The sequence below is a fragment of the Lutzomyia longipalpis genome, chromosome 2, assembly GCF_024334085.1.
Source record: "Lutzomyia longipalpis isolate SR_M1_2022 chromosome 2, ASM2433408v1".
NCBI classification, from domain to species: Eukaryota; Metazoa; Arthropoda; class Insecta; order Diptera; family Psychodidae; genus Lutzomyia; species Lutzomyia longipalpis.
This window is the reverse complement of record NC_074708.1, coordinates 25,954,306-25,976,415: the sequence shown is the minus strand read 5'-3', so window position 1 is coordinate 25,976,415 and position 22,110 is coordinate 25,954,306. Positions and strand designations below refer to the sequence as shown.

The 22,110-nt window shown below is 35.3% G+C and overlaps 7 protein-coding genes across 7 annotated transcripts; 3 read left to right on the top strand and 4 right to left on the bottom strand.

Annotated features, from left to right (window-relative positions):
• The first annotated feature begins 2,742 nt into the window (after nt 1-2,742).
• On the top strand, nt 2,743-3,290 carry LOC129789818 (succinate dehydrogenase assembly factor 4, mitochondrial-like). Its single transcript, XM_055826858.1, has 2 exons — nt 2,743-2,855; nt 2,921-3,290. The coding sequence occupies exons 1-2, from the start codon at nt 2,789-2,791 to the stop codon at nt 3,202-3,204; spliced, it is 351 nt and encodes a 116-aa protein (XP_055682833.1). The 5' UTR covers nt 2,743-2,788; the 3' UTR covers nt 3,205-3,290.
• An 11-nt stretch (nt 3,291-3,301) lies between these two features.
• On the top strand, nt 3,302-5,306 carry LOC129789817 (nuclear nucleic acid-binding protein C1D). Its single transcript, XM_055826857.1, has 2 exons — nt 3,302-3,604; nt 4,533-5,306. Exons 1-2 carry the CDS (start codon nt 3,383-3,385, stop codon nt 4,737-4,739), a joined length of 429 nt encoding a protein of 142 aa, XP_055682832.1. The 5' UTR covers nt 3,302-3,382; the 3' UTR covers nt 4,740-5,306.
• On the bottom strand, nt 4,416-8,316 carry LOC129789814 (luciferin 4-monooxygenase-like). The gene is made up of 3 exons (XM_055826854.1): nt 7,634-8,316; nt 5,299-5,929; nt 4,416-5,182 (listed from the first exon to the last, which is right to left on the bottom strand). The coding sequence occupies exons 1-3, from the start codon at nt 8,167-8,169 to the stop codon at nt 4,733-4,735; spliced, it is 1,617 nt and encodes a 538-aa protein (XP_055682829.1). The 5' UTR covers nt 8,170-8,316; the 3' UTR covers nt 4,416-4,732.
• A 1,765-nt stretch (nt 8,317-10,081) lies between these two features.
• LOC129789809 (putative aldehyde dehydrogenase family 7 member A1 homolog) lies at nt 10,082-13,845 on the bottom strand. Its single transcript, XM_055826849.1, has 4 exons — nt 13,027-13,845; nt 10,935-11,498; nt 10,601-10,867; nt 10,082-10,532 (listed from the first exon to the last, which is right to left on the bottom strand). Exons 1-4 carry the CDS (start codon nt 13,510-13,512, stop codon nt 10,242-10,244), a joined length of 1,608 nt encoding a protein of 535 aa, XP_055682824.1. The 5' UTR covers nt 13,513-13,845; the 3' UTR covers nt 10,082-10,241.
• Nucleotides 13,846-17,448: 3,603 nt separating this feature from the next.
• LOC129789811 (rRNA N6-adenosine-methyltransferase Mettl5) lies at nt 17,449-18,400 on the bottom strand. The gene is made up of 3 exons (XM_055826850.1): nt 18,266-18,400; nt 18,007-18,138; nt 17,449-17,926 (listed from the first exon to the last, which is right to left on the bottom strand). Exons 1-3 carry the CDS (start codon nt 18,398-18,400, stop codon nt 17,528-17,530), a joined length of 666 nt encoding a protein of 221 aa, XP_055682825.1. The 3' UTR covers nt 17,449-17,527.
• On the bottom strand, nt 17,449-19,268 carry LOC129789812 (SOSS complex subunit C homolog). The gene is made up of 3 exons (XM_055826851.1): nt 19,006-19,268; nt 18,732-18,859; nt 17,449-18,627 (listed from the first exon to the last, which is right to left on the bottom strand). The coding sequence occupies exons 1-3, from the start codon at nt 19,034-19,036 to the stop codon at nt 18,460-18,462; spliced, it is 327 nt and encodes a 108-aa protein (XP_055682826.1). The 5' UTR covers nt 19,037-19,268; the 3' UTR covers nt 17,449-18,459.
• Nucleotides 19,269-19,482: 214 nt separating this feature from the next.
• LOC129789808 (nucleic acid dioxygenase ALKBH1) lies at nt 19,483-20,861 on the top strand. The gene is made up of 2 exons (XM_055826848.1): nt 19,483-19,614; nt 19,671-20,861. The coding sequence occupies exons 1-2, from the start codon at nt 19,516-19,518 to the stop codon at nt 20,538-20,540; spliced, it is 969 nt and encodes a 322-aa protein (XP_055682823.1). The 5' UTR covers nt 19,483-19,515; the 3' UTR covers nt 20,541-20,861.
• Nucleotides 20,862-22,110: the final 1,249 nt, after the last annotated feature.

Below are 22,110 nucleotides of genomic sequence, written 5' to 3'. Positions count from 1 at the left end.
GAGAACCTAAATTTTTTTTAGTATTTTTTGCGAAATTTCAGTAGATTTGTTTTAAGAGTTCACCGTAAATTTTTAATAAGTTTTGTTATTTTTTTTTACTAAATTTCTTATTAAAAAAGTCTTTAAATAAATTTTCATTTTTCGTAATCACATAAGCTATTTTCTTCAGTTTACAGGAAATTTATGTTCAAAAAGACTATAATTTTGTTTTATTTTACTAAATTTCTACGTAATGATTTAAAAAACTATGAAAATTAGGTTTTTTTTAAATAATTCTTTTTTAACTAGTTGAATTTCGTAAAAAAACTAGAAGAATTATTTAATTTAACCACACTCCTAGGAAATTCTCTGGTTTTACGTTTAAAAAAGAGAAAATTTCCCTAAAAGTACATTTACGGTGAATTTAGTAGCAAATTAACCAAAATTATTTTTAGTGTGTAAATTATTTCCCCTCAAAGAAGTTCGGCGGAAATTGAAAATTTTTTAAATGAATTTTCAATCACAAAAAATCCTTTCAAAGAGGTCATAGCAAAAAAAAAGTGAATCAACAAATTGACATGCTCATTGCACAATTTTCGCAACTTCTGGCACGTTTTTGCTTATTCGCAATGAAAATTAGCACTCCGGGACGCGATGTGAAGGTCTCCCCACAGAGCATGCCAATCGATGTCACTCTGTGATTGGAATGTCATCAACAGGGGAGATTAAATTTAATCTAATAATTAAGTATTGCCGCAGTGTGTGAAGATGCAATCACTGTATACACCACAATCTCATCCCCCCTATATATAAACCAAAATTGAAGCATAATTACCGCGTTTATTATGCACAAGACTCACCTTTCCTCATGACTATGAGGCCTAGACATCCCGCCCAACCACCCCCAATTAAATCCACACATTCAGTCAAGCTCCCATATCCAATTTGATAGAATTTATAGGTCATGGCTCAGCAATTAATAATCCCCAATTCACCAAAGCTTTGCCATATATAGATGGATCACGTCTTCACCACCCGGTGCACTCACACGCCCCCTCTCCCCACCCACACACTTTGGGAGCACAATAGAGGCGCCCAAAAAGAGATCGCGTGACACTACTCTCGATCACACTTCCGGGCACTTCCGATGTGCTCTGGAAACTTATTTTCTTAACTTCCCGCAAAAACAAGTCAATCACTTCTGAGGCCTCACTGAGGCTGTCGCACACAATTGAGCATTCACAATGACCCACTGGGGGTAGATAGCTAGCCAATTTCTGTGCTTACAGTGTGTAATTTGTATTTTTTATTGAAGAATTTAGTTATTTAGTTGTTGGAACTTATTTTAAAAATCAACGGTTTGGCTGAATTTTTAGATAATTTATTTTGAATTTAGCGCGAAAAATTTAAATGCCCGATGAAGGGTAGAAAAAGACTCGAAAAGTCACGAAAATAATATATAATGAGATATAGAAAAACATTTTAACAGACTTAAGGAAAAATATTTTTAATTGAAAAATTAATCTTTAAGTTTTAATCCTCCGTATGCTATGAGGGGTACGTGACTGACCCCAGAGCTATATTACGATTAATTGCGCTTTAGTTCAGAGGTATAGAACTAAGCTTTTGGAAATAAGTTCCTTGGTTATTTGAGAAGATTGTGTAAAAATTTCAGGTCAATCCGACCACTAGAAAAAAAGTTATTAACAAAAATGTAAGAAGAGGAAATTCAAAAATTGGTGTAACGGTCAAATTTATCCAGTTTTCTTCCATTGTCACTCTTTGTCTCTTTCTGGACGGTTCTAACCATTAAAAAAATTATTGAAAAAATCATCAAAAAATCCATTGAAAAATTTTTTTTGTGTTCTAAAATGGACCAGAAGTCTTCTTAGGGAGCACCAAGGGTAAACTAAATGAAAATTGTGTCAAACTTGCTTGAAAAAAAAATATGGCGTAATTTTTCTGATACAACAAAGGTTTCAATTCTTTGTATAAACTTCCCTAGTAAATGAAAATAGATAAGTTCTTCCTAGATAGTTTAATTAATTGAAAAAAAAAAGAATAAGCAAGCAGATTAACATAAAAGACAAATTAACTTCCATTAAAAAAAATTTTAAAAAGAACTCGAAAAATCACGAAATGAAAAAAAAAACACTTCAAAAAATCAAAATAACGTAGAAAATGTTAAGTTTTTTAATTAAAAAATTACATTAAATCACGATCGTTTGGCGCCTTTGGTGTCATTAACCCTCATATTCAATTTGTTTCTAATTTCATTAGTTGTTTGCCCCTCGCAGTCATTCATTTCTGGGAATGCAAATCTGTAAAAAGAAGTCACTATTGTTTACATTAATTGCCTTCGTTTTCTTCCTCCTTCGCCCTGATTCATTCCAGTGGCGTCCTTTCAGCAACAAAGGCAACTTCTTGCTTCTTTTCTTTCTTTCTTTATAATTCAACCACTAAATTCATGCGAATGAAGCACCCAGTTTGGATTTATTTGCATTTTCCGCGTTGCCCTTTACAGAGAATTTATTAACCTAACAAATACACACGAAGAAAAATCTGAATTTTAATTATTTTCTATTTCTGTTTCTGTTAATGATTTTTATGCACAGCATATTTTTTTATGCTGAACTTTATTTTAATTTTTAATCTGGAAATTCAAATTGATCTGAATTTTAGTTGACTTTGTTTTAGCGGGAAAACATCGAAGCTTTTCAACTGTATTAAACCCCACTGATAAACCCTTCAAATGCATTTTGTTTGACGTTCAAGAATTTATTGTGAAAAGTTTTTTCCTCAATTTCCAATGAATAAAATAATTTTCCCGTCTATAAAAAGCGTGGAAATGCTTAAGAATCCTTTGAAGAATCTCAGTAAGTAATTTTCATTAAATGTCATTGAAAATTAGGCTAAAAATAATCAATTTCTTTACTTCAAGGGAGTTTTCAGGGAACGTTGCATTTTTCCACGGACTCAGGGGGCAATGGAGAAGGGGAGAAGAAGAAGGAGACCCCTCGATTGGATGAATTGAGGAAGAAATTGAGGGAAAAGACTCCAATTGAGAGCCTGGATAAGACGGCAGATAACTCCCCGAAGGATTCAGACTTCCCGCCTTTCCCGAACAACACAAACCCTGAAACAGGAGAAATTGGAGGGCCCAGAGGACCTGAACCAACCCGCTACGGAGATTGGGAGAGAAAGGGAAGAGTCTCGGATTTTTAAAAGTTGTTAATTTAGGAAAATTTTAAATATTAGAATAGAAATTAAAAAAAATAAACTAAACCGGCATCAATCTGGCAACACTAAAAGTTTTGTTCAAAACGTCAAAAGCACGTGTACTTTGTTTACAAGATTTTTTACTTCTTTTAGCGTTAGAATTTTGTTTAATTTATTTATAAAAATGGATTTTGGAGAGCTGAAAAAGGACAAAGGTTTCGTGGAGAAAATACAAAATTTGGACAAGACGTTGGAGGAAGTGAATTCAGCCGTTGAGAAAGCGTTAAATGTAAAGGAAGAAGGATTGACTCAGGAGGAGAAAGTAAAACTCGATATTTTTCTCTCCTACGCCCTCAATTCTTTGTATTTTATTCATCTGAAGCTTCAAGGGACAGATGTTAGTCAAGTAAGTTCAATAAAATTTTAATAAATAAGTAGATTTAGGCCCTGATTTAGGCTTTAGAACAGAGAAATTTGCTTTCCGGGATTGGGTGACCAGACTCCAATAGAAGGGAGAAGGGACAGGAAAACAAACACAAGGTGGTCAGGATAAAATTGAAATTTTTTATGAATTTTCTTACATTTCTTTAATAATGGGCCTTATTCAGCGACCAAGAAAACCTTGAAATTCGCTTGAAATCTTGAAATTTCAGTACAAAATTCAAAGATTTCAAGGGTTTCTTGGTCGCTGAATTAAGCCCAATGTTTTATTTTTATTTTTACTTAAAAAATTTTTTTTTGGTATTGGGTCATCTTAAAAAGAATTTAAAAATTTAAATTTTAAGACAGTTAAAAAATTGTTTGACCGATTTTAGCTTAGGTCCTTAGGTCTTTCGATTCATTTTGCCAAGAAATATATTAAAAATTAGTTTTTTTATATTTTATAAAATTCCAGACTCTTTCATAAAGTTGAAGTAAATTAATAAAACGAGAACATAACCTAAAATTCTAGTAAAAAAATAAAAAAATAGGTATAAGTTATTCTTGTTTATTTATTAAAATTAACATTTTAATACATAAGATCCATAAGATGCTTTTTAGATTGAAAATCTTTGTTCTTACCGTTTTTAAAGTTCCTATTACGTTCCAAAAAGAAACAAGAAAATTATTCATTTGTTAATAAAAACAGTAGAAACTAGAATAAGAAATATGACCTCAAAAGAAGTTCAAATAACCGACAAATAACAACCTCAAAATTGATCTTTAAAAAAATTCAATTTCCAATAACTAAACAATAATATTTATTAGACTTTTACATTAAAACATGCAATAAATCTTTATCTTTTGACATTTCAACATGACACATAAGCTAAAATTGACATTTCATATGACAGCACACGGTGAAGCACGAACTAGCCCGAGTACGCGAGGCAATGGTCCGCCAGAAGCAAATTCACGACAAGAAGACACTGATGCCACGCGTAAATGTACCGGCGGCGAAGCGTTTTGTACGGCACAGCTTGTGGGAGGGAGGTGACAAGAAAAGTGACGCAGGTGGCAATGAGAGTTCTCGCGGCGTGAAGCGTAAAGCTGATCACTGATGCCGTGCACGGTAGAGCTCTATCGCCTTCTCCCTCACCTTACGCTTGATCACTTTCCCGGATGCCGTTAGTGGAAGTTTCTCCACAAAGTAGACACCACCACGGAGTTGCTTTGCATCCGAAAGTGTTGCAGCAACAAGTTGGGTTATGTCGTTCGCGGTGACATTGGCACCCTCCCTGAGGACAACTAAGGCGGCCGGAAGGTCCGTAACGACGGGATCGGGAATCCCCACAACAGCCGCATATTCCACCTCCTCAATGCGACAAATAACATTCTCGATCTCAGAAGGTGAAACATGGTGGTTGCAGTACTTCAGGATATCCTTGAGACGATCCCCAATATGGAGATCACCATCGTTGTCCATGTAGCCAATATCGCCTGAATGTACAAACCCTTCGTCGTCGATCATCTCATCTGTGGCCTTAGCGTTTGCAATGTAACCCTGTAGGAAGACGTCAAGAACATCCCGTTAACAACTGATCAACGTAAGAGTTTGAAGGAGAAGCGAAGAAGAAGAAGATTTGTGATGTAAAAATTAAATTAAAATAAAGAACTTACTAAGAATCTGTAGCGTGGTTTGAAGCAAAGTTCCCCTGATTCTCCTGGCCCAAGATTCTGATTGTTCGAATTGACAATCTTCAGCTGCAAATCCGGCGCGAGCTTCCCAACGCAGTACTTCTGTGTCCTGTAGTCCTGTCGCGTTGTGAATCCCACCTCACTCATGCCGTAGACAATGCGAACGAAGCCATTTGGCAGGTAATCCTGCGCCCTCATCCACTTCTCTTCCGGCACGACACTTCCGCCGACCATGTACTCACGTAAACTAACCAGGGAGGTGGGTGTGAGGGAGGTGCATTCCAGGACACTGGACAAGTGAACCGGAGCCGAAATCATGTGGGTCACTTTGTACTGCGCAACCATATTCAGGAAGAGCTCAGGGCTGAAGGTTTGCGTTGTAATGATGCGCGTCATGCCGCAGAATGTTGTTAGCAGCAAGTGCATGATGCCCGATAGCCAGTAGAGGGAGCTGAAGCACAGCATTAGCCCATTTTCCGGATGTTCCACAAAACACGGAATCCCAGACAAGTACAGCATGTGTTGGTGGGTAAGGTTGACACCCTTTGATAGACCAGTTGTGCCTGAAGAACAAAGAATAAGTCCGCATGTCTTCTCATCAACATCTGGGGAACTGCAACGATGCAAAAAATATGAATTTGAATAAATAAAATTAGTTTAGAACGTGTTAATTGGGTATTTAAATTTTCTCCTTTAGTTTCTGAAATGTTCTTCCGATATAATTTTTTCAGTATTTTAAGGAATTGATTTTTATGCAATTATAGAATTAATTTAATTTATGTTTTTTGTATGAGTTGATGATGACGTCCCCGGAAGGAGAAAAATACTCATACAAAAACATTCTGCAAAGATTCCGTCAAGGATTTAGTAATTAATTTAATTTATGTTTTGCTCAAGAATAAAGAAATAAAATAAAATTCCACAAAAAGAATTTAATTCATAAATTTAATTTCTAAAAATAATCTTTAGCCTTCAGAGATTATGCGTAAAAACTCATCTTTCTAAGTTGCAATTGTTTAATTTTGTCACTCATTTTAATCTAATCTAATATTTGTTTCAACAAATCAACATAATAAATATTATTTCCAGATAAGATAAAATTGCATTCAAGGGGCAAACAACTAATGCGAATAAATATTGGAATCTTAAAGCAATTTGTAACGGGAGAAAATTATGCAATCTTTAGATTAATTTTGGAATGAATTACGTATTTGGTCGATTGATCCAATAATTTTATGCTATTTGTTTGTATATCTTCAAATATCTATTTATAGAAATTCTAAGAAAAAAATCATCAAACAACTAATATTTGAAAATTAGCAACCTACTAATTTTCCTTTTTTGCACATTTTATTGAAACCTTGTCGCAACTCCAAACACGATCTTGTTTAGTCTCTTAGCAATTAAAATTTATTAATAATAATTTTCATGCCTCTTGAAAACAATGGAAAACAATTTGTCTTGTCTCTTTACAATTTTGTGCGATAAATGGAAAATTCTCAACGATCTTGATAAGAGCTTTGACCATCACATTATTAAAAAAAAAAACCAAAAGCGATGACATATTTTAACCCATTTATGACGACAGGGTTGATTTGTTTGATTTTGAAGAATTTTCAGAGATTTTACTTAATTGTTATTCGCTTGTAAGTACTTCTGTGTTTTCAGCAATCAATAACACCTGAAGGATCACTCAAGACGTGATCGTGAGCACAGAACAGGAATGAAAAAAAAAAATGATTTCTCTTCAAAATTTCATATTTCTCACTAAAATGTAAAATAAATCTAGATTTCACTCAATTTTAGCGCACAGACATTTTGCAGTAATGAAAGGGTTAAGCACTATATGAACATTCTAGTCCAATCTATAGAGCACAACGAAGATCACTCACAGAATGGAAAAAAAAAATTTTTTTCATTAGGAATTTGATTTTTTAACTTTAAACTGTTTCCTCAAGAAAAAAAAAACATTTGTGTTCAAAAAGGGTTAAGTATTTTATCTTTTATTTGTTTTTTGCACCTTTAAGATCACTTGAATACTAGAAAGATCACTTTGAACGCTTTGAACACTTTAAAGAAATAATGAAGAATGATCTAATTATTTTACTCTTCGTCAAATAAGTCACTTTTAAACCAGAAAAAAAAGAAGTAATCTGCTTTATAAAGAGTTTTGAGCCTAAAAATAAACTTCTATTGTGCTAAAAATAATTTCTCTATTTTTCAGAGATCATTTTTTGCTAATTTTTTACTCATAAAAATAGAAAATAGCGGAAAAATGTTTTTTTTTTAATTGAATTAATTAGACTTTGATCCTCACTCCAATGAATTCTCAAAGCCAGTCTTCACGAGATAATCCTCAATGTTCTCAACTCCAGAGATCCTCGGGCCGAAATTGATGATCTTAGCTTTGCTGCTGATCTCATTCACGGCACTTTTGACCGTTGTGTAGTTGTCGTGATCGCAGAAGACAATCCCTGGTTCGGTTTGGCGGAACATGTGGGTGATCTCTGCTTTTTCGTAGTTCGGATCGAGCGTGTTCACGGGGATAGCGAGGTAGAAGGCGGCAAAAACCGTTGGAGCAATGAGGGGTCCATTTTTCGCCACGATCGCGATCACTTTGTCCCTACTGGCGCCCTTTGTGATCAAATTGCTGGCGATCGTGAGCATTTGATCGCACAGCTCCCCATTTGTCGTGCGAGTCCCCGTGTCGTGACTGATCTGGGCCACTTTGCGACGATCATAGGTGAGAGTGTAGCAAATGGCGCGTCCCAGTGAGACACCTGCATGATGAAATGGCGCCAAATGCCGTCCACTCCACACTTTTCGCGAACTATCGTACTTTGTTGTGAACATTTTTCTTTCTTTCTAATTGTTCCCTCACCAACCAACATGCACAGACACTTTGTACGCAACTGACTGAGATTGCACCAAAAGCCCAGTTGCTTCTTATATGACTTTATCCATCTCCACCTCTCTCTGCCCCCACTCTTCAGCCCAGCACGATCGGTAAATTATGGCTCATTATCTCTTCGTAATGAGAAGAGAGAACCTGCTGATTGTGTGTGGGGATCACGTCAGGAAGATGACTTGGAAAACTCAAAGTCCGCACTTTCCGTGCTTTTTTTTTTCAACTATATATTTGTGCTCCAGTTTGCAGCTTATTGTTAACCCATTCGCGACAATTTAATGTTTAATGATCAATTAAAAAAAATGTGAAAATTATGTTTAATTGACTATAAATAAAGATTCTTTGAATTCTTAAGGAATAGTTATAATCATTTTTAAATTAATTGAATTGTTAACCCTTATAGCTCTTAAATTTGTTTTATTTATTTTTTAATATTAAGGAGTTTCTATACAGGTATGTAGCTCTTAATACAATGCTATAATCTGCCGGAAGTGATTTTTATCCTGCATTGTCTGGAACAATTCCACCAGGACATCACAAGGAATTGATCTGGAAAATTTTCTATTAGCGAATCCTCAAATTCCTTCAAAGAATATGGTCAAACTCACCTAATTTCTCTGATATCATTCTGTGTAAATGCTCCACCCTTCTTCATTAGCTTCACAAACAGTTCCTCGTATCCCAAGAGATCTTTCTCCATGACTTTTTTATTGAAAATTCCTTTAAATTCCCGAAAGAACGTAAACAAGACAAGATAATTTTCAAAATTACCTGAGTTCGAGAGAAAATATCAAAGAAGTTGTCATGCCCGCCACGAGTGGCGCCTCAATCACTGGGGATGATTTTTGAACAAAAGTTCGGTACAAAATTTCTTTGGCTTCATTGAAAAAGGGACCGTGTACATGGCCTGGCTATAATTAACCCCCTTTAATGGTAGGTGAATTGAAAAATAAATAAGATTGATTTTTGTTTTGTTAGTTTTATATTAACCCTGGAGGATTTTGCTGGCCAAAGTGGCCAATTCGACTTTTTTCAATCATCACGGAATTATCATCTATTCAAGATTTTCTGATAAATTCTACATCTGTGTATAGGGGAGTTTCATTACTTCAAGATCTTCGAAAGAAAACTTGGAAAAATATTTTCTTTTGAGAGAAAATAAAGTTTAAACTTTTGAGGTTAGAAACCTCGATCAACCAAGTGTTAAACAATTGAATGGATTAAAATTGGAAGCCATTTTGAAGAATTTAAGGGATATTTATCATTATATTGTATATTTGAGAGAAAATTGTAATTATTTTATTACAAAATTTTTTTTCAGTTACTTTTAAAAGTTTTATAATCAATTTCCGTAATATTCCGTATATTTTCAGTATTTTCAGACTTCTAAACGTTTCCGGGATTACATAACCTCAAAACCCAATGAAAATGTCTCGGAATTTAGATTGTTTATTTCACTCGAAACTGTGCATACAATTTGACTGAATTTAACACGTTTGAAAGCATTGACGATCACCAAATGCATTAAAAGATATTTTAAGCAATTCATGTATTTCAAACAACTGAATTTTACTACAAGAACACGTCATGAAAGGGTTAACAATTTAATTAAAATTTAATAATTTTTTATTCAATTATAAAAATAAGTTAGAAAAAAAAAAATAAATGAAGAATTTTCAATCAATTTAATTAATGGGTTAACAACTTCCCATTTCTCGATGACTCGACAAAAAGCTCCACAGCATCTAAAGAATTTCTTCATGGTCTTTTCCGTTTGCACCTCACTGTCAATTACCCACTGCTGAGAACGCTGAGAAAAATAATCTCAAGATTTAAGAGAGAAAAAAAACCTCCTGCTTATCATAAAAAACTAACGAGCTTTATTTGTGCTTCAAATCATGAACAGAACATTCCGTGTGCGCTGCGGAGATCCAGAAGCAGGTGATTTGGGTCAAAATCCAAGAGTCACCGTGATACGGTGGATGGATAATCTCACATTCGCAGTTTGGGCAAATATTTACTCAAAGACAATCCCCTGAGCCAGTGGCATCTCCGACGAGTAGTTCAGCGTGATTGTGGACCTCTTGCAGTACTGCTTCCATGCGTCGGAGCCGGATTCACGGCCACCGCCGGTGTGCTTCTCGCCGCCAAAAGCTCCGCCAATTTCGGCGCCCGACGGGGAGGTGTTGATGTTCACGAGCCCACAGTCGGAGCCATGATTGCCGATCCACTGGAAAATCTTGCCAACGTCACGCGTGAAGAGGGCCGAGGAGAGTCCCTGATCGACCTCGTTGTTCCACTCAATGGCCTGGAAGGGAATTATTTCTGTTAGAAATTTGAATTTTCGATCGTTTTTTTTGAGGATTTTCTCGGTACCTGATCAAGATCCTTGGCTTTGAGAACGTAGACAATGGGGGCGAAGGTTTCGGTCTTAACAACAGGGGAATCATGAGGAATATTCGTGATGATTGTTGGCTCAACGAAGAATCCCGGACGATCCATCCTCTTCCCACCAACGAGAATTGTTGCTCCGGCTTTCTTAGCTGCCTCCACTGTGTTCAGGTAGTTGTCGACAGCCTGCTGATTGTGCAGAGGTCCATACAGAGTCTTCTCATCAAGAGGATGACCAACTCTCTTTGTGAGCTTTAAAAAAATGTTGAAAAAAATATAAAATTAAAATTTTAAATAATAAAAAAAAATCAAAACTTACTCCTTCATATCGTGCTTTGAGCTTAGCCAGGAATTCATCGTAGATCTTCTCGTGGAGGATGAGCCTCCTGGTGGTTGTGCAACGTTGTCCTGCTGTGCCGATGCACCCGAAGAAGGCAGCATCGAGTGCCATCCCGAAGTTGGCATCATCATTAACCACGAGGGCATTATTCCCACCCAATTCCAGCAGAAGTTTCCCAAATCTCTGCTGAACCTCAACACCAACCTTCTGGCCAACAGCTGAACTTCCCGTGAAGCTCACCAACTTCACGCGGGGATCCTTCACGAGGACATCCCCAACATCAGCACCTCCCTGACAGAGCGTGGCAACAGGTGGGAGATTATTCCGCTTGAAGACATCCGCAACAATCCTGGCTGTTGCAATTGCCACGAGGGACGTTGAGGGAGCTCCCTTCCACAAAACGGAATTTCCAACGGCCAGGGCAATGGCGGCATTCCATCCGTACACAGCGCAGGGGAAGTTGAAGGCAGAGATGATGCCAACACAGCCAAGAGGGCGCCATTTCTCAAGGATCACATGCTGATTCCTCTCAGATGGCAGGACCTGGAAGAGATGAGCTGATTCTTCAACAATTTATGTGGGGAATGTGTGTCAGATTGCTTGAAGGAGATAAACCACCACCCAGTCAGTTTAAAAATAACTCTTAAAGTGTTTATGTGCTGTTTATGAGATAATACTGGTTGATAAGAAATGATTAGAAAACACTCTGACTTTCATTTGCAGTGGAAAATCATGGGAATGAATTGAAAAGAATGAAGAATTAGATAAAAAATTTAAGATTTTAGGTAAATAAAAATTTTTCAATTTTGTTGAAGATACGGAAGAATATCTTATAGGTTCTGCCTAGAATATATTCCTTTCTTTATTTAATATGGCTTATTTTCTGATTAAATTTTTTAAATTTATTTAAATAAGAAATAGAAGAGCAGGAGAAAATTATTTAAAGGTATTAAAATAAATCTAAAATAGCCTCAAAATATTTTTTAACTTTGAATTTGTGAGAATTTCCCGAATTATCCAGTAAAGAAACTAGCTTAAAGATTAGGGGCAAAATTCATTAGTAAGTCCAGCTTGAAATTTTAAGTCTGTCATAAAAATTTAGGTCGGTTTTTAAATCGGTTTTAAAATTTTAGGTCAGTTTTTTTTTAAAGTCGGCGTTAGAAAATTTTTTAAAGTCTGGATTAAAATTTTAAGTCTGTTTCTTAAGCCAGGCTTAAAATTTATATAAGTTTTTAAGTCGGGATTAAAATTTTAAGTTTTTTTTTAAGTCGGGGTAAAAATTTTAGGTCAGTTTTTTTTTTAAAGTCGGGATTACAATATTAAGTCAGTTTTTGAATTCGGGCTTAAAGTTTTAAGTTGGGATTAAAATTTTAGGTCAATTTTTTTTAAGTCGGGATTAAAATTTAAAGTCATTTTTTAAAGACGGGCTTAAAATTTTAAGTCAGTTTTTTAAAGTTGGACTTAAAAAACTTTTTAGTGAAATTAGCGTTTTTTTTTATTAAAAATTAAGAATTATAAATCCGACTTAAAAAATGACTTACACGACTTAAAAACCGACTTACTACTGAATTTCGACCTAAGAGTTTCTTTTTATATTATTTAAAAATAATTTTACAGTTAAAAGATTTTTCTTAAAATTTTATTTTAGAACTTTTGTTTCTAAAATTTTAAAAATTTTAAACGAATACATATTGTTTTTGATTTATTTTTGTTTTAATTTATTTTTTTATTTTCATTTATTTTCAATCCAAATGATTTCACTTCAAAATTTATTTTTAAGGATTTAATTCATTTGAAAGAAAATGACAATTTTAAATCATAAATCTGCAATATTAATAAATCTTCTTTGAAAGATTTATCCTTTAAATGCCTTTAAATAAATTCTTTGGCTTAACTTAAGCCCTTCTTCTACTTACAAATACACACATTTACAAAGAAAAAGCTCTCAAAGCTCTTAACAAACTTCAACACTACATATTTTTCAAAGCACTTCAAATCGCAGTTATCTATGTAATGTAAAAGCTCCCGTAAAAGCTTTCAAAAACAATTTTTCAAGATAAAAAAAACTCACCTGGCCAGCAAACATCCTGGACAGTCCAACAGCATAGTCACAGATATCGATAATTTCCTGAACTTCCCCAATTCCCTCCCCCTGGATTTTTCCCATTTCCAGTGAGACGAGCTTTCCGAGAGGTTCCCGGAATTTTCGCAGCTCATCCCCAATTTGCCGGACAATCTCCCCGCGGAAGGGGGTCGGGAGGCTACTCCACTCCTTGTACACCTCATCAGCAGTCTGGATGCACTTGCGCATCTCCTCAACTGTCCCGGTCTTCACTTCCGCAATTACCTGCCCCGTGGCAGGATCCACGGACTTGATCACTGGCCCTGAACCCGTCCATGAGCCACTGTAGACGCCCGCATTGACTCTCTCGAGGCCCAGATCGCGGAGGAAGGTGAATTTGGGATCATCAACGAGGTACCCGGTGGAAGACATTCTGCGCACAAAGTTGAATCTCTTGACGTTGGCCAGGAGAGTGCGTGACACGAGGAGAGACATCTAACTGACTGGAAAATTTTCTCCTCTCGAGTGTTTTGTCTCCAAGGTGGTTACTCACTCACAGTGCTATCAGTGTGTGGTGATAAAAGTGCGAGAATCTTATCGAGAGATTTCCTCCACAAGAGATCTTCTCGGGGCGCAAACTCACTGAAATTGCTGCAGAAACTGCGGGCTCGAGTCAGTGGGTATCGCGAGGCTGCCACGAATGCCTGGCCAATTGGCCATATCAGTGCTGATAAAGGCCTCTTCGGCACAACTCGGCGTGTTTGCCACGCAATTGGCCACACAAAAAAGCAACACCACAGCGAGGAGTTAAGTAATGATCAATTGAGTGAGCTCTTGGGGATTAATTTGATAAGAAAAATCAGAGAGAGAGGAGGATGATAAGAGAAGAAAAAATCATCCACGTTCGACTGCGTTCGACGGAAGGAAGGAAAACAATAAAGATCTTGAGGAATTTAGGGGAGATTTCAGAGATTTATTTTTGTGGGAATTTAGGAAAATTCTCAGATAATTCTCTTGTTTAAATGTTGAAGGATTAAAGTGCTTAATCATAAAAACCATCATAAAAGTCATAAAATTAAAAGAATTTATGCCTAATTTATTAAAAAAATATGCTGGGAAAATCATAATTTTAATTATAATTTTATTTAATTTTTAATTATTTTTTATGATCATTTTAATTAATGATCATAATTTTAATTATAATTTTTCCAGTAATTTCATTAATTTTAAATCTTGTTTAAAGTACATTATGTATTTAAAATTTAAAAAAAAATTGTTTAAAAAATCTCTCCAATGTACCTATATAACGTCCTTTTAAGTGTTACAGTAACTGATAAAAAGGATTTTATTCATTTCTCTTTCCAAAAAATAAAAGAAATAATAGGTTACCTAACAAATCATTAAAAAAGGTTTTTAAATTTTCCACAGAGATCATCTAAGAAAAGCCATAAAATATTATTCAGAAAATGCAAACAATGACATCATGATTGTATATTGTCTTTTTAACACTCGGAGGACTTTACTGGTACTTGCTACCAATTTGAACCTTAAAATCATCACAAATTAACCCATCCTCACTTTTTGTATGATATATCATACGCAAAATTGGTAGTTTTTGATTAATTTTTGTGACGCGAATTCGCAAAATTTTCCATCCGGGTTAGTGTTTTCCACTTTTATAAACCCTTAACTCTTTATATTAATTTTCCTGGGTGTTAAAAACATAAAACAATGTTATTTTTTAACAAAAATCTAAGTATATCCAATTGCAATGTTGTCCGGGAACCAAAATGTGTGTATTTTAAGTGAAAATTCCCTTTTTCTCCGTAATATTTTGTGCAAAATCTCTTATTTATTAATAAAACTTTGTGAATTAACCAAAATATCCGCCTCCGGCCGCAAATTATTTAATTATTTTGCGCGATAAACATCTGCGTATGATATATCATACGTTGATTGAATTGAGGTACTTTTTAGGTTAAAGTGCGAGTTTATTTCTGTGAGGGAAGATCTAAGGGTTTGGGAATAAAAATATAAATTGCAGTGAAAAGGAATGCCAGGAAGTGCTAAATCAGGTACATCGTAAGTATTAATAAGTAACTAATACCAGAAAATATAAAAATTATAGCAAAAATCGTGATTTTTGTAGGTTTGAGAACGAAGAAGGATAGTACATCCGGCTCTGTCCGGAGACTTGTCAGCATATTCACCAGAAGTCTCCGTCCTAGAGCAAACCATGCAACATGAGATGGTTATTTTACTTCCTGGCTACGCAACTGTTTGTGATGAGGATATCTGTGGGATTCAGGACAAGTTCAGTTTCTATATTCTTAGAGCTAGAACTCTACAAGAACGCGGTGAGTTGATTATGAAACCCAAGGATTGGTGTTCTATTGGATCGATTAATTAATTGTGGTCCAAAATCTAGCCAAAATACTTAATTTCAACATAAATTATGTAATTTATGCACTTATATTAATTAAAGACGTTGTTTCAACACTGAGAAAAAATTGGATTTTTTCAACCCCCTTTCGTTAAACGTATGATATATCATACGGTGTTTACCGACGCCCCATGGGGGCTAAAAATTTTTTTTTTAGGAATTATATTTCTTATAGGCTTATTAGTCAAATTCTATAAAATGAAGGTCCTAGGTACAGAAGATCTATGACCTCGTTAGCATGGGTTAAAATCTATTAGACTTATCTCGATGAATTTAGCATGTAGTATGTGTAGGGAATTTTAATTACTTTCAGATAGCAGAAATAAAATGTCGAGAAGTCTTTTCTTTGGAAGATAATTGAGGTCAAAGTCAGAATCCAACGCGGAGGATCAAATTGGTAGTAATTACCAGTCAAAATCCCATAGATTTTAGTCATTGTTTTGAGGTTATGTTTCCCCATATTTCCCAAATAAAGTACTCTTGTTCACTTTTCCTCAGTGAAAATCATTAATATGGACTAATTTTATTGCCGGAAGTGACTAAAAAGTTACTTGAAGAATCAAAGTTTGTGATGACTTAGGCGCAATAATAAATTATGTAAAATTGTAGCTAAAAAAGTCGTTTGAATTGGCAATTTTGCATATTCTACGTAATTTTTTTTCAGTGACGATTTTCTCAATAAAATATTTAGTAATTAGGTGTAGGAATGCTTGAAGGGGATCGAGAATTAGTGAAACTTTCGATCCTTGTTCAATAAACTGATTAATAATTAATTATTGAGCATATTTTATCAACTGGTACTTATTACCAATTTGATCCTCCGCGTTGTGCCAAATGCTGGGTCCTCCAAGTGTTAAAAATAATAGATTATCTGTTAATAAAAAACAAGTCTTTAAATCTGAAAGACTTGTGAAAACTTCTTCTTTTTGTCCCTTGAGAGATTTCTTCCATCTACTAATACAATAAAAAACGTTAAAATAGTGGGCGAAATTCACTAGTAAGTCGATTTTTAAGTCAGTTTTAAAATTGTAAGTCATTTTTTTTAAATCGAACATAATTCTTATTTTTCAATGAAATTCGCTAATTTCACTAAAAAGTTTTTCTAGTCCGACTTAAAAAACTGACTTAAAACTTTAATCTTTACGTAAAAAACTGACTTAAAATTTTAAGCTTGACATACTAGTGAATCTCGCCCAATATCAGTAGAATATAGATCAGCCGGGTAAGATTTTATTACCGCATTGAGTATTTTTTTATACTTCACGTAAAAAAAAGATGATGTATAGTATGTAGAGAAATGCTTATTTGAAGTTAAAAGTTCAATTTTCTTTTTTTTTTCGAAAAATCTCTTTTTTAACTATTCATTTTCAATGTTCTTTTAAAGGACACAAAAACGACAATAAAAATGACTTAAAAATTTCCTAAAAGTTGTTTTATTTCTATGTTTTACGATATTACATACTATTTTCTTGACATATAAAAAAATTGCATAGATTTTTTAAAAACTTTTTTTCTCTCTTGTTTATCCAATTTAATGTAAAAAACTTTAAAAAAAAATGATTTAATTAGGCCAGCCGGGAAATGTTTTTTTACAGCATTGAGTATTTTTATACGCCAAAAATAAAAATAAATTGGAAAAATTATCTTTTAGATGGATCCCATAGTTAAATATTGAAACATGCGCTTTTTTATCACGATATTTATTCTATGAATGTTCTCAGAGAATATTTTTCTGGCAAAACGTCTTTTTTGGCTTCTTTTGCATGAATTAAATTTATTTTTAACTGGGACAAGAAATTGGATTTATAAAAAAAATTGGAAAAATAAAATGTTTCATGTTTGTGTCTACGTATGACCCAAAAACGCGAAAGGGTTAAAAAAAAAAATAAAAATTCAGAAAAGAAAATTTCCTGCAGCTTTATTTTCCTCACAGTACTGTAAACTTCACCCCCAAGAGTTCCTTTCAAAAAATCATTAAAAAAAACATATTTTCAGATTAATTCCATTTATTCTAGTTAAAACAATCATTAATGGTCCTTAGGCTATAAAATTAATTTATTCTCTGTCTCACTCTCGCACTGAATCTCCCGTAGAGTTGGGTAGTTGGAACCTCCAGAAATCCACATCAATGTCCACGGATTTTTTCTTGTGGAATTTGTACGCTGAATCGAGATTGTAGCGCAGCTGGGCCACAACTTTCGGTTCCACCTGCAACTGCGCTGCACTCTTCCTTACAAAGTCCCTCGTTGAGGTCTTGTGGAGCGAATAGACGGCCGTTGTTGCGAGTGAAATTCCCACCTGGAGGAATTTCATGTCCATTCCGGCGTTCTTTTTGGTCCCAAATGGCGGATTCATCACGACTGTGTCGAAAGCTTTGCTGAAACGCGCCTCCGGAAGACGCAAGACGTCGCAGTGGATACAGTCGACGCTCGGAATCTCCATTTCCGTCACATTTTCCACGAAGATCTGTTGGGAAAATTAATTAATTGTTGGGTGAAGGTTCCTGGGGGAGTTGGTTATTTTTTTTTAATTTATTTTTTTCTCACACTGGAGGCATCAGGATCAATTTCAAAGCCAACTGTGTGGGTGGCCCCAAGGAGGAATGCCCCAATGCTCAACATTCCTGATCCACAGCCTAAATCAGCCACTATTTTGCCCTCAAGATCACCAAATTGACTCTAAAAGTTTTTAATTTAAAATTATTCCGTTACATTTTTGGCTTTTTTCGTTATTTTTCAAAATTTAAATTTTTTGCTGAATTATTTTCATCACAGCACTGTAAAGTAGTTTCAAACGTGAATTTACCTGAATTTCATAAAGCATACAGCTGGCAATGTGTGGAGGTGTCTGGTACTGTTCCAGGAGGATCTTGGGATCCTCAAAGCCATCAATTCCCTGCAGGTACTCTTCGAGTTTCTTCAGCTTCATTCGCGCCATCATTCAAACGATCTTCTGTGGGGATGAAGGAAGGGGATGTATTCAGGGGGATGAGTGTGGGGCTACTTAGGGGGCGGGTCAAAGCGCGGCAAGACGGGGATGATGCTATTCCCAAAGGCAGAGTCCTGAGGTACGAAGAAACCGAATGATTGCGTGTGTGCCTGATTCCACGCCGCCCTCGCAGGAGCATTCAGGATGACATCTGAGGGCGGTTGACTCATTTGCATATACTGCAAAAAAAAACAATGAATGAAAAATCATTGAAACCAATAAAAAGGAAAAAAAAATCATTAAAACCTATGAAAAGGAAAAAATCCTTCCGGAATGAACCAACCTGAGGCAATCCGAGACCTGAATTATTGGCCGGCACGCTGGGAATGGTTGTCACGACCGGAGAAACACCTTTCTGGAGTAATTGCTTCTTTATCTGCAGATCCTCAAGGATTTTGCGATTATTCAATTCTGCCAAGAAGCAGTAAAAACAAGAAATTCAATTTGTGCAAAAGAAAATATTTACACGGACATAACCTCAATTGCCCACACGTCAAAAGTTGACAGGGTGGGGGAAAAGGTGCGAAAATACGACAAAATAAAATGAATTTTATTACCTTGTTGGGCATTTAACGATGGAAAAGCCATGAAAATATATGTAGCACTGCGTCACGATGTCAATTGACGTGCTTTCAACACGAAAATGCTTTTAATTGAGCTATAAATTGATAAAAATCACGTTTTTTAGCTGTCCCAGCTGACACGATCCATCCCTATGCAGAGTCGTGATGACACTGAACAAAAACACCACGAAGTAACGAAAAATTCGCGATAAATTCCAGGATTTTCCGAAAAAATTCCCGGGAATTCTTGCTGATTTGCCGAAAATCTCGTCAATCCCGCGAATTCTCGAACTGGCAGTGAATTTTATGCCACCCCGGCTGACCATGCGTGCTAAATATTCCCCTTATTTACGTACCCATTATTTATCCACTACGTACCACTTGTGTACCACATATGCTAAAAAGACCGCCAATAAAATCCCTCTACTGTTTGCTTTGAAATACTAGAAAACTATGACATAAAAAGCATAAACATTTAAAGTAGCCCCACTGGGTTCTGGGGCAATGTCAACAAATTTCACGGAAGCATTTAAATTTTACAAAAGGAAAAACCCTTTTCCGGATTTATCAGGCCTCGTGGACGCTCACAGTGGCCAGAATAATGTAAGAATGACTTTTTTCTCTCATTCTCATTTATTTATTCTTATTCTTTCCCCCAGGAATCACTAAAACCCATCCGGTGTTCAAATGCACTTGAAAACGTGACCGGATTTGGGCTCTTGTCTCCGGAAGAATGGAAAATCCATGAATTAAAGCACCATCCGGGACTTTTATTCATCCGGAATCCTTTCACAGCATCTGGACAACGCTACTGGGCGGCAAGATGCCTAAAAGATTTTCCGAAATCCCCCAATCGGACGAATTTGCAAACACAGCGTCTTCCGGAAGATTCCCAGAAGGATTTCTGGGGGTTTTTCACCGCGACAGATGATGAATGTGTCCGGAAGAAGTTAAAATCCTCCTTAAGGTGGAGTACACTTGGGTACCATCATGATTGGGATAATAAAATCTACACAGAGGAGGAAAAACATCCTTTTCCGGAAGATTTATTCAGTCTAACCGGGATTTTGGGGGAAATTCTCAATTTTCCGGATTATCGAGCACAGGCTGCTATTGTGAATTTTTACCCACAAGGCAGTACTCTTGCTGGACACACTGACCATTCGGAAATTGACTTGGAGGCTCCCCTTTTCTCTATTAGCTTTGGTCAGGATGCCATTTTTCTCATTGGAGGAACAAGCAAGGACGATCCAGCAACTGCATTGAGATTACACAGTGGAGACATTGTGGTAATGTCAAGAGAGAGTCGTTTGTGCTACCATGCAGTACCGAAAATATTATCAGATAGTCAGGAAATCTGGAACGCCGAATATTTTCCGGAAATTACATTGGCGGCAGAAATGGATGGCGATCTTTGGGAAAAATGCTCAAGGAAGAGTTTCTGGAGCCCATTTAATGAATATTTGAGGGATTGTCGCATAAATTTGAACATCCGGCAGGTTTTATCCGGCAATGCGACGACGCTTTGATGTGGGCAAGAGGCAAAAACGCGTTGGGCACCCGCTGAGAAGCACAGCTGGGGCGTCACGTGCCAAAGTAATCCGTCAGAAGGTGACAGTGAGGAATTTCCAGAAGGCACTCACTCACTTTTGATTTTTTTTTTACACTCAGAGCCTCTGAATTAGTGGCCCTAGGCTGCAATGTGGGCCGCGAAAGACCTCTGCCCTAGTTTTAAGAGAATTTTATTGTTGAAGTTCCTTTGAACTGTCTCCAAATTGTACATAATGTTAAATTTTCAAGTAATAAATTGTACATAAATTTATTTTTAAATAAACTTCTAAAATTTTTAAGCTTTTGGAGTTTTAATTAATATAAAAAGGATATTTTTTTCTAAATTATAAATTCAAATTTTTGAATAATCCCTAAAATTCTGGGACAAAATAGAACTGAATGTTCCCCATTCTCCGGAGAATTTGTAAAAAGTTTTGGGCTTCTGGAGCGACATAACATGCGCTTTGGAAAACATGAATCCATTATTTGTCGCTCCTTCTGTTCCTCCTGACCAGATGTGATAACTCCAACACCATCAAACATTCCAACTTTGGGTTTTGAACATCCTGAATTTATTTCAGAGAGGAACAATGTTAATTTGCATGCATGCTTGTTCGGAAAATCCGGGAAATTCACTTTAAAAATTCTCTTACGTCATATTGTTGAGTTAATACGGAAAGGAATTTATTATTATTTATGAATAAAAATGATTAAAAGACTAATAAAGTTTGTTGAAATAAAAAAAAATTGTTTTAAAGAAACTAAATAAATAATTTTTAAGAAGAAGTATTTATGTAGGTACTTAAAAAATCCGTATTAGTAGGTCAAGAAAAATTTCTTAATTCCTGCCGGGTTAAGATTTTTTATTTTCTTGAAAGAAACTTCGGTGAAAGAGTTCTAAAATCTTAAAATTTTAAAATCTGTTTAATAAATAAAAGGAAAGTCTTAGAATTATTTTTCTTAAGTTTTCTAATCTACAAAAACGTTCAAAATAATTAAATAACCGAACAGCCGCCATCTTAAGAAAAAATCATTTAGCGCCTCCGAAATCTTAGAATTTTTAATTTCTTTTCTTCACAGATAAGGACGCTGATGGTCCTAACCTGATGATTGAATTTCTCAGTCGATTTACATAAATTTCGAATTACTCACAAGACTTTAAATTATTTTTTAAATAAAATACGTTAAAAACAATTCTCCATATTGAAATTTTTCTTTTAAAATGAATTTTCAATAATTTTGAGAATATTTTTATATCAAAATGTTCTATTTATGGATATTGTGAATATTAATCCGCAAGCTGAGCATCGTAAGATGCTGAAGGAGTCTCTATAACCATTTTCATTTAGATTTGAATTTATCTCGTTGAGCTTTTACACTCGAAAATGCAGAAACAATTTATTGAGATTTGGTGGCTTATCAGGGGCACTTAATTCCTGCTCTTTTAAGCCCCTAAAATATTATTAAAACCCATTTTGAAATAATCATCAATTACCAACAGTGTTGCGAAGACTTTTTATTTTAATAAAACTTCTCCAAAAAAAAAGA

Excerpts from the sequence above, each read along its gene's own strand:
- LOC129789818 (XM_055826858.1), top strand. The coding sequence starts at position 2,789 with ATGAATAAAATAATTTTCCCGTCTATAAAAAGCGTGGAAATGCTTAAG. Across the intron at positions 2,856-2,920 it reads GAATCCTTTGAAGAATCTCA|GGAGTTTTCAGGGAACGTTG; the intron begins GTAAGTAATTTT and ends CTTTACTTCAAG.
- LOC129789817 (XM_055826857.1), top strand. The coding sequence starts at position 3,383 with ATGGATTTTGGAGAGCTGAAAAAGGACAAAGGTTTCGTGGAGAAAATA. Across the intron at positions 3,605-4,532 it reads AAGGGACAGATGTTAGTCAA|CACACGGTGAAGCACGAACT; the intron begins GTAAGTTCAATA and ends TTCATATGACAG.
- LOC129789814 (XM_055826854.1), bottom strand. The coding sequence starts at position 8,169 with ATGTTCACAACAAAGTACGATAGTTCGCGAAAAGTGTGGAGTGGACGG. Across the intron at positions 5,930-7,633 it reads GGCTTTGAGAATTCATTGGA|TTCCCCAGATGTTGATGAGA; the intron begins GTGAGGATCAAA and ends GCATCGTTGCAG. Across the intron at positions 5,183-5,298 it reads AACCACGCTACAGATTCTTA|GGTTACATTGCAAACGCTAA; the intron begins GTAAGTTCTTTA and ends GTCTTCCTACAG.
- LOC129789809 (XM_055826849.1), bottom strand. The coding sequence starts at position 13,512 with ATGTCTCTCCTCGTGTCACGCACTCTCCTGGCCAACGTCAAGAGATTC. Across the intron at positions 11,499-13,026 it reads CCAGGATGTTTGCTGGCCAG|GTCCTGCCATCTGAGAGGAA; the intron begins GTGAGTTTTTTT and ends CATCTCTTCCAG. Across the intron at positions 10,868-10,934 it reads TCAAAGCACGATATGAAGGA|CTCACAAAGAGAGTTGGTCA; the intron begins GTAAGTTTTGAT and ends ATTTTTTTAAAG.
- LOC129789811 (XM_055826850.1), bottom strand. The coding sequence starts at position 18,400 with ATGATGGCGCGAATGAAGCTGAAGAAACTCGAAGAGTACCTGCAGGGA. Across the intron at positions 18,139-18,265 it reads GTATGCTTTATGAAATTCAG|AGTCAATTTGGTGATCTTGA; the intron begins GTAAATTCACGT and ends AAAAACTTTTAG. Across the intron at positions 17,927-18,006 it reads TTGATCCTGATGCCTCCAGT|ATCTTCGTGGAAAATGTGAC; the intron begins GTGAGAAAAAAA and ends TTTTCCCAACAG.
- LOC129789812 (XM_055826851.1), bottom strand. The coding sequence starts at position 19,036 with ATGGCTTTTCCATCGTTAAATGCCCAACAAG. Across the intron at positions 18,860-19,005 it reads ATCGTTAAATGCCCAACAAG|AATTGAATAATCGCAAAATC; the intron begins GTAATAAAATTC and ends GCTTCTTGGCAG. Across the intron at positions 18,628-18,731 it reads CAGGTCTCGGATTGCCTCAG|TATATGCAAATGAGTCAACC; the intron begins GTTGGTTCATTC and ends TTTTTTTTGCAG.
- LOC129789808 (XM_055826848.1), top strand. The coding sequence starts at position 19,516 with ATGTCAACAAATTTCACGGAAGCATTTAAATTTTACAAAAGGAAAAAC. Across the intron at positions 19,615-19,670 it reads CTCACAGTGGCCAGAATAAT|GAATCACTAAAACCCATCCG; the intron begins GTAAGAATGACT and ends TCTTTCCCCCAG.